Raw genomic sequence first — 9,084 nt, 5'->3', positions numbered from 1 at the left:
GGCCCAGCAGGCCCCGCACCCCGGTACGGTCCCGTTCCCGGTAACGGCGGCGCCCCGTGGCCCAGCAGGCCCCGCACCCCGGTACGGTCCCAGTAACGGCGGTGCCACGTTTAACCAGCTTTTCCCCTTCCCAAGTTAGCCAGGTTACTCTGTGGGGTCCGTGAAACACGAGGGTGGATGTTCCCATCGTCTCCCATTAGGCAGGTTTGGGACTAGCTAGGGCAGAATAGCAGCTCCCGGTTAGCTGCACCAAGGCGTGTTCCCGCTGCCATTTCGTGGTGGCGCTGGGGACCGGCAGGGTGCTGGGGAACGTCCCCTGCGGATGCCCAGCTCCGTAACACCGTCCCGTTTCTTCGCAGCAATTCTCGGCGCTGACTGAAGTGCTCTTCCGCTTTCTAACGGAGCCCAAGGAGGTAAGGCCCGTGCAGAGCGGCCAGGAGGCTTTCACTGCACGTGCAGAAATACGACTATGTGCCTGCTTTTTCTCCTGACCAGGTGGAAAGGTTTCTGACCCAGCTCTCAGACTTTGCCACCATGAATAAAATCAGCTTAGGCCCTCTGAAAAACATCGTCAAAAGTATTCTTCTGGTACCTAACGGTAAGTAATATGTGTGCGTGTACTGCCCTGTGACCAAACTGTTGTGTCCCTTCCTGCAGGCTGCTCAAGTCCATACGTCTTCAGACCTGTGGTGCATTTGGTTTGCACAGTAAGTGCTAATGGTAGCTAATAAATGACTTAGTATTTAAGAATCAAAAATGAACTGTCAAAAATTCCAAAATTGCCCTCCTGTTGAAGCATCTCTTTTACTGAGTCAGACTTTGCCTTCTTTACACCCTGCCTGCACACAGGTTTCACAGGTTTAACTAAACTGACTTAAATATCTATTTACTAAATGCATGCACAACATTATGTCACAGTTACAGAGCTTGATCTAACCTGTAAATCCACATGTTTTGTTGCACCAGCTCAAACTTATGTTGGCACTAAATATTTGTGGGAACTACCATCTAAGTGACCCAGTACGGTAATTCCCACAAGGACAAAGTGCTGCTTGAGACAGAGGAGACAGTATTCACACCTCTCTAGAGCAGGCTGGAAACCGCCATGGTTCCAGGTCACGTAAATGAGACATCTGTTCTTGAGGTCTTGTTTTAGAAAAACACTTACGTGTCCAGCGATTTCTCATTCATAAATAGTAAAGGAGGTGGGAATTCCCTTTGAATCCCCCAGTCTGGCTCTAGCACTGTGGAAGGCTCCTCTGATGGTAGGGCTGCCAGTTGACTGGATAATATGCCAAGCACCTCCACTGCGAGCTCACCCCATTGATCCTTCCTGTTATTAACAGTCTTCTTACTGGCATCCTTCAGGCCTGGCTTTCCCATAGCTCTCCTCGCAGCCATGCACAACTTTGTTCAGGTCTAAACTTTCATCCTACTACTTTGGGCCGTTTCTTCTGTCCAGGAGAAGCTCTGAATAATTTCCTTTCCTACAACTGTCTTGCAGGCATTTAATCTGGAATCGGCAATTTCCAAACCCTTCCTGTTTCTGGAGTAGGTACATTTAGTCTCGTCTCAAAGTTGCTGCTTATGGGCACTAGCTCCCATCCTTCTGTAACTTTTGGTTAGCTGTGGGATGCCACAGACGTATCAGAACACATTGCAGCAGATAACTTTGCCTACGTGCTACACAGCTGCAAAGCCACGTGGGGCCAGCAGTCGCTTTGAATTTATGAGATTCCTGCTCCTGCCTTTGGAGAACAGGATCCTTGTAAACTCCCATGTGCTGCCCGCGCCCCAGAACAAAGGAGGCAGGCACAGCAGGGGCAAGTGCTACATGCACATGTTCACACCCATAATCCAAAACACAGCAGGTAGGTCAAATTAGTAGCCTGCCAGCCTTAACAGTTTTCCTTTAACAAGCAAAGCTTCTATAGGAGAAAGAGCAGTAACTTCAAAACAAGGCTGCTGCTGTTGTTACCATGGAGACCTGCAATGAAATCTCTCTCTCTCAGGCGCTTAAACATGGGACTGACTTTTAAAGCACTGGCATCTGCAAAGGTACCAGCAGATGCAACTGTATTTCCTATTCTGGCGAACTGCAGTTTGTTTCAAAAWACAGTCCAAGAACAGAGTCTTTCTGTTGCAGTTTCTCCATCTCTACATTTATTTAACTYGGTAAAGACTGTTTTGACTCCGTAAAACTGATTTTTCTTCTTTGCATTGTTTATTCAGGTGCCCTGAAGAGGAATCTGTCTGCCGAACAAGTCAGGGCAGATTTTATTGCTCTAGGTAGGCCACCTGACTTTCACTAAATAAAAGCTAATTAATATTTATCATTTAGTAATCTCATGTGGTTTCTCCCACAGGACTCAGTGAAGAGAAAGCTAGTTATTTTGCAGAACAGGTATTAATATTTTTTGTTTGTTTCTAAATTAACAAAATAACAGTCTTGGACTGGGAACTTGTAAAACCCCAATGTGATAATGAGATGTACCAGCACTTTGGGCAATTGCTTCAAAACCATCTCAGAATCCTGAACTGAAGATCCTAGGATAATTGCTAACACTTTGTCTAATGGTACTTCTGGTCTGGAGTGGCCTGTACGCACAGGTTTACTGACTCCTGTAATTCTGTGTAGCTTTCATTTGATTGCTTTTCTCCTTCGCATGCTTCGAGCCCAGGGGTTATGCAGTTACATGAACACATGACTTTTTGCACAGATATTGTTACACTGAACCAGTGATCAAACAAACAAAACAAACAAAACAAAACAAAAAGTTTAATTGCCAGAAGTGACAAGGCAGATGGAGTTCCTAGCAGCGCTAAAACATCTTTGAGAGCCCTCCYGTCTGCATTAGTTTGTCCCTTTACACACATCCACTTTGCACTTTTACCATGATCAGCTAGTCAGCTAGCTTTGGGTTTATGCTGAACTTCCAAGTAACATAAATAGAGGTCATTCTGAACTGATCGTTCATGTCTTTTGCCCTTGCAGTGGAAGCTGAATGCCCCCACTCTAACACACCTGGCTGTTGGTCAGACACTGATGATTAACCAGCTGATAGATATGGAGTGGAAGTTTGGAGGTAACAGAGCTAAAACAGACTGAATGGGGTGGGAAGCCTGCAGAATGCAGAGACTGAGACGCAACAGCAGCTCTCAGCCAAAGAACTTTTTATTTCACAGTTTAGGTAACAGATTATCTCCCTTCTCTTCYTTCTGACTCACAGTGACTGCTGGGAGCAGTGAACTGGAAAAAGTGGGAAGTATCTTCTTACAGGTAAATCTCCTACATCAGAGAGTTCAGGTTATAGTGCAGTTAAGGCACARTCTAAGACCAGGCATGTGGGAAGTACTGGCTTTGAGAGGGAACACAAGAAAGCTAGATTTCWTAGGAACAGGCCCTAGAACCGTGCATGTTCTCTCGTCTTCTCAATGCAACTGCCAACAGAAAGCAGGCACACGCTATTTGTTTCTCCTCTGAAGACATCGTGTATCACAGAAGCGCAGCCCACTCTGAAAAGCTGTTCAAAAAGCTCAGTCTAGCAAAGGTCACACTATCTTGGGGGGGGGGGGGAATCATTTATAAGGAGTTCCAGAGAGCCTCCCAATTCCTAAGGAATCTATTCCTACAGTGACATTTCCTGAAAAGCCTGCCAGTCAACAATGCATATGCCTTACAGCAGTCTACACTGTCTAAAACTCACAGCAGAACGTCTTATCGTGATGCTTGGGATACAGGCCTGTCTTAATTAAAACATCTCTGCTTTTTTCTCCCCTCAAGCTGAAGCTGGTGATCAAAAAAGGGAGCCAAATGGAAAATGTATACATAGGTAAGTTAACTGTTCTAGAAGAGAAGCAAATATTTAAATATGTGAAAGCTGAGTTGCACCTCAGAGARGCTGTGGGCATTAGTGGAGAGAGAGGAGCTTTGGGAGCAGACCCAGCAGGGGTCACTGCGAGAGCATCGCCGGGTGGATGCTGGTGGCTATTCCAGCCCCGGCCTCTCCCTGCCGCAGTCACTCTGGGAAATATTTAGGGACGCTAATTTTGGGGCAGTCTTTACATAATTAAATATAGATTTGCCACAGAACTGTCAAAAGCAGTCAGAAAGTAGCATGGCAGAAGAAGAAAGTAAACAATAAAAAAATTCCAAAGTGTCGGTTCATGTTATGAAAATCCTAGCCTGGAATCCCCATGCAGACCAGCTAGAGTAAAGAAGAAGCTGCTGAGAGTCAAAATATCTAATCCTGTTTAGCTTGGGTGAATATAAGTTGTTCTGCAGTAGCACCAGAATGGCTTTTCCAGTGTTGGAAGCGTAACCTGAAATCTAAGATTTTATGCGTCTCTTTTCTAGAGCTAACTTTGCCCCAGTTCTACAGTTTTTTGCATGAGATGGAACGGGTCAAAACCAGTCTGGAAAGCTTCAGCTGAAACTGCATGGGCCTGAACAGACATCTTGCCAGGATGTTTTAATTTCTCTTGTGGGCCTGCAGATCTGCGCTTTCCTAGCTGACTCCAACAACTTGATAAAAAAGACAATGCTGTGTAGCAAGCAATGGTGTGAAGACCCAGAAGGACGCATCAGTCTTTTAGAACGTGAAACTTCTGCAAGTGTTTTGAAACAGCTACGAGAACAAGTCCATTCACCTCTTTTTTATACTATTATGAGAAATTGTTGTCAGAGATATATGGACCCTTGTATTGAAATAGCAAAGAAATAAACCCATTCATGTCCTGCTCCATTTGTATCAGAATCTGATTTTTTGAGAAAGAGAGGAACACAAGCAGAGTATTATTTTCAAACTTGGAAGAGTTAAGCAAACAGGACAGAGAAGTGAGGAGAGCTCCTAACCTGATGAATCACTTAATGTTCACTTCCAAGCCTCTCATTTCTCCAGGAATGGACTGATTACATCTGTCCCAATCATGCCTCATTATGGAAAAGTATCTAAGTGGTAGATGATTTTAAATCGTAAACAGTCAAGCATCTGCCTCCACGCAAAGGGGAAAAACCATCTCAGGGGGGTGACTAGACAAATCTAACTTTGTATATGTTGGGCTCTAGTAAACATCTATTTAATCTGCAGTTTGTGTGAAATAACACAGTTAGATGCAGCCCATTTCCTTGTGGACTTATGCCCAAGCCCCATGAAGCACCATTAGCTTGGCTATTCAGTTGTCTAATGGCAGGATGAGCTCTTCATTGGGAACCAGAGGGGCGCCCCGACCTGGCCACGGGGACAGTGAGAAGATGCCACGTTCACTGAGGTTCCTCCTGTGTCTGAACTGTCTAGCTGTCCAGGGTTATAGTTCCTAATACCTTTTGGCAGCCTGAGTTCAGTATAACCCCCCCCCCCACAGCACTGATCCGAGAGACGTTCCCTCTTACAGCGCCTGCTCTTTCCACCTCTGGGATTTCCTGAGGAGCTGGTATGTCCCTGCTGAATTCAGCAGTCATGGTAGAGGTGATGAACTGCAACACTGTGATAGGTGCCGGTAGTTTCCAGCCTACATGTGAAGTAATTCACTGACTGTGGCATGCCACAAGTCTGCTGTGACACAGCAGCACCACAGCTCCCTCCGTGTGGTTTTGCATCCAGTTAAACCATGCACAACAACAGCTGCAGAGCTCCAAGCAACCCGCTGCTCTAAGTGCAGATTTTCAGTTTACAGAAAACTTAGCATTTTTCTGCATTGCATGCAATTCTGCATGAGTAACCGGAACCAGTAATAAATACAGGCTGTGCCATGTGTTTGGAAAACAGCATGGGGAATCCTGCTGGCAAACCCATGGACAATATTTGCGTATTTGTTTTCCCATGTAGCGGTCCATTCACAAGCACTTCAAGTTTTGTCACATGATTATGGTAAATTAAAAAAAAAAAAAAAAACTGTTGAAATAGTGTCCTGCAAAATATTCCCTCTTCTTTCGGGTGGCTGCAAAAGCTATTTCAGGAAGGAAGAAGGGGTCTGACAGGCTGTTTTCTCAAGACAAAAGGAATTTCTTTGCTTTACATTTTCTGCTGCCTGTTCCTATTATTGCTCCCAGCCCTCCYGGTGCCAGGGCAGCATCGCTCAACCGTGTCCAGCTACAGCGGGAGGCGGCCCACGGCCGCGTTCAGAAAGATGCCACTCTCGGCTGTGGGTCAGGAACGCCGACCGCTGCCACCCTCGCCTCCCCCTCCGGCACGGCCGCGGGGAGTGGGATGCTCGGGATGGGGCCCGCAGGGCGGGCAGGAAGGCGGCACCACACGGAGAAAGCCGAGGAGGTGCCGCTGCCTGCGCGCACAGCACGGCACGGCTCCGAAGGCACGCCGGGCGCCGCGGAGGCTGCCGGCCGCCCCCTTGCAGCACCGCGGCCGGGTGGGCAGGGGCTGCTCCGGGGGCCGTTTCCCGGGGTTTCCGGGCTGGCGGCTCCCCGCGACCGGCTTTTCCGGCCGCTGGCTGAGCCCAGCCAGCCGAGCGCTAATCTCGGCGGGACAGCGGGCGCGGGGGGAAGCCGGGGCCGCCTGCAGCACCGGGGAAGTCAACCGTGCGCCCGCCGCGGTTTTGGCTCCCCGCGGGCTTTCTTGGCCTGTTTCCGCCGGGGGCGGCTGTGCCCCGACCTCCCCCCCGGCACCCGCTCCCACTGCTGGGCCCCGGCTCCCGGGAGCCCGTGCGCTCCCGCTCTTCCCGCCGGAGCCGACTCGGTTGCCATTATCAGCCGCGGCAGACGCTGGTAGCGGAGGGAGGCAGGAAGGTCCAGGACRCGGTGTCTTCTCCCTCCTGGGAGAGGCTGACGCCGCTTCCCCCCCTGCCCGCGAGTATTTTGGAGGTCGGACTGTGGGGCGGCTGGAGCGCTCGGAGCCGGCCCGGCTGGAAACCCGCCTGGCAGGGAAGGGATAGCAGCCGGGTTACGCAGACCGGCCGCCCGCCGATCAAATCCAATCGCCGCATTTGCCCTGCTCCGCTTCTGCTCCCGGGCTGCACACCCACTCCCTAAGCTGCCTCCAGCATCCCAAGCCCAGATTATTTCCACCAGCAAAACCAAAGCGGATTTGCGTTCCCGCAGCAGGCAGGCTCCTGCCGCGGCTGTCGGCAAGGGGCTGGGGCCGGGGCAGAGCCGGCCGCAGGAGAGGTGCCGGAGCCCCGCAGCGAGGCTCGCGCCACCCCGGAAGGCTGCCATGGCCCTTCCGCACCAGAAGCGGGACAAGCCAGCTGCCCAGGAACGCGATTGTAGCCCGGTTCGGGACAGGCCTTTCCTGCATCCGCCCTGCTCTCCCCGAGACATCCAGGGAGTCACTGGCCTGCTGCCTCCGTTCCCGCGGGAGGGGAAAGGCAGCGGTGGTTGCAAGGCAGGGGAAGTGTTCCCAGCGCGTCCTCCTTCCCGAGCCTTGCCGCCTCCCTAGGCCTTTCTTTGTCCGTGCACAACTGGGACTGCGGAGCCAGACCGCAGGCTGCTATCGACAGCGTGGACGAATGCCCGGGCACCAGGATCCCATCTTCTCCTGCGCACCAGAGAGGCGGCCAGCAGAGAAAGGGCCTGTGGCACGAAGGCACACGAAGCAAACGGTCCCCGGGCACCCGAGGGCAGCGCCGGCCACCAAGAAGAGCGGAGGGACGTCACCAACCCATCGGGGAAGCTGCAGGCTCTGACGAGGGAGTCGGGCTTTCCCCAGCCTCCCCCGCGGGGCCGGTGCTGTCGGCTCGCCGGCGGTGAACGTGCAGCCCGAGGGGCTGTGCCGGAAGGAAACCCCGCACGCGCGTGCTGCGGGCCTGCGGCACCTCGGCCGTGCAGGGATGTCTCGGAGCCCGGCCCGGAGGGGAGCCCCCAGCCCGGCGGTGGGGACGGGGCTGGGGCTGGCAGAGCAACCAGCACCATCRGGGACCGCCCCATCCAGGCGCCCGCTGCGCAAAACCCCACGAAGGTCGGGTGAATCCCACCCGCCTCCGGCCAAAGCTCACTTCAGCCGTGTTCCCGAGGAAACAAGCCTTTCCCTGCTTTTTCCCATCCTCCCAATGTGCAGAAATGGCCAGAGGTTCTGGGCAGACATCACCCCGCCGTCGCTCGCCTCTGCACTGCAGCTGCCTCCCTGCAGGCCCAGCACCGTTACGGACGCCCGGACCATGCAGCGAGTGTGCCGGCCTCGGCAGAGCTGTGCGGCTCCCAGCCCACGTTGCAGCCGGGCTAGGCATGGCACGGCCTCGGCATCTGAGGAACCRTCGCGACCATTTCCCAGTGCTTCCCCGCAGCTCGCGCAGCTCCATTTTATAGGTCTGCTCTGTCCCAGGGGCATCGCACGCTGCAGCGCAGCCACTAACGAGGTTATCCCGGAGCACCAGCACAAGCTCGGCCCCGAAAGAGAGGGAAAGCGGCGTTAACCCTCRCGCTGCTGCTCATTGCGCAGCACCGGAGGAATATCTTTGAAACCGCTCCCTCAGCCACCCCCACGGGATCCACTGCTGCGGCCACCGGGCAAGGAGCCCCCACGCCGTCCCGGCCCCGGCACTGCGGCACCCCCAGGGCTGTGAAAGTGGCGCCRGGACCCTGAGTTAGCGGCAACCCCGCGCGCTGCCGCGGTCTGGGACCCGGGGTGCCTTGTTGGCCCCCAGACCTTCTGTCAGTGCCATTTCGCACTGGTGCGCGGCAATGGCAAAGGCGAGAGGGGTGCTGCCGAATCGCAGACGAGGGGCATCRCTTGGATGGGGACGTTGTAAGTGCGACCGAGGCCGGGACCTCGTATCCGCACCCGATCTTAGCATTGCTGGCCGCTGGAATCATGCTGCCCCGTCACCCATCAGCCACCCCAGCCACAGATGTCCAGCCCCACGCGGGGGGCCCAGAGAGGTGCCCCCACATTGCCGAGCCAGAGCCCCAAGAGCAGCAGCGCAGCCCCCCGGGTGCCTGGCCCTGCTCCTGCGCCCGTTCCCAGCAGAGCTGGCCACGGGGTCCAGCAGGATGCGGGAGCGGGGTGGGCACAGGCAGCGGTTCCYGGCGCCCCAACCTGCACCCACGTTGCCCGCTCAGCCGCGGCGCATCCCCCCTCCGCTGCGTGGTGGGGGCTGGGGCCCCCCTCGGGGCGGGAGGGGAGGAGAAGGCCC

General features: G+C 53.6%; 1 protein-coding gene across 1 annotated transcript in view; it reads left to right on the top strand.

Annotated features, from left to right (window-relative positions):
- The window catches only part of COMMD7 (COMM domain containing 7), a 6,219-nt gene extending 1,474 nt beyond the window's left edge, over nucleotides 1-4,745 (top strand). The window contains exons 2-9 of the mRNA XM_026057802.1: nucleotides 360-413; nucleotides 496-598; nucleotides 2,233-2,289; nucleotides 2,367-2,404; nucleotides 2,996-3,086; nucleotides 3,231-3,280; nucleotides 3,785-3,833; nucleotides 4,358-4,745. Of these exons, the coding sequence (XP_025913587.1) occupies nucleotides 360-413; nucleotides 496-598; nucleotides 2,233-2,289; nucleotides 2,367-2,404; nucleotides 2,996-3,086; nucleotides 3,231-3,280; nucleotides 3,785-3,833; nucleotides 4,358-4,434 (519 nt within the window). The 3' untranslated portion in view covers nucleotides 4,435-4,745. The remainder of the gene's footprint in view (nucleotides 1-359; nucleotides 414-495; nucleotides 599-2,232; nucleotides 2,290-2,366; nucleotides 2,405-2,995; nucleotides 3,087-3,230; nucleotides 3,281-3,784; nucleotides 3,834-4,357) is intronic.
- Nucleotides 4,746-9,084: the final 4,339 nt, after the last annotated feature.

The sequence above is a fragment of the Apteryx rowi genome, unplaced genomic scaffold (genome assembly GCF_003343035.1).
Source record: "Apteryx rowi isolate R43461 unplaced genomic scaffold, aptRow1 scaffold_0, whole genome shotgun sequence".
NCBI lineage: Eukaryota > Metazoa > Chordata > Aves > Apterygiformes > Apterygidae > Apteryx > Apteryx rowi.
The sequence above is the reverse complement of the archived record's forward strand: the minus strand, read 5'-3'. Positions and strand labels throughout refer to the sequence as shown.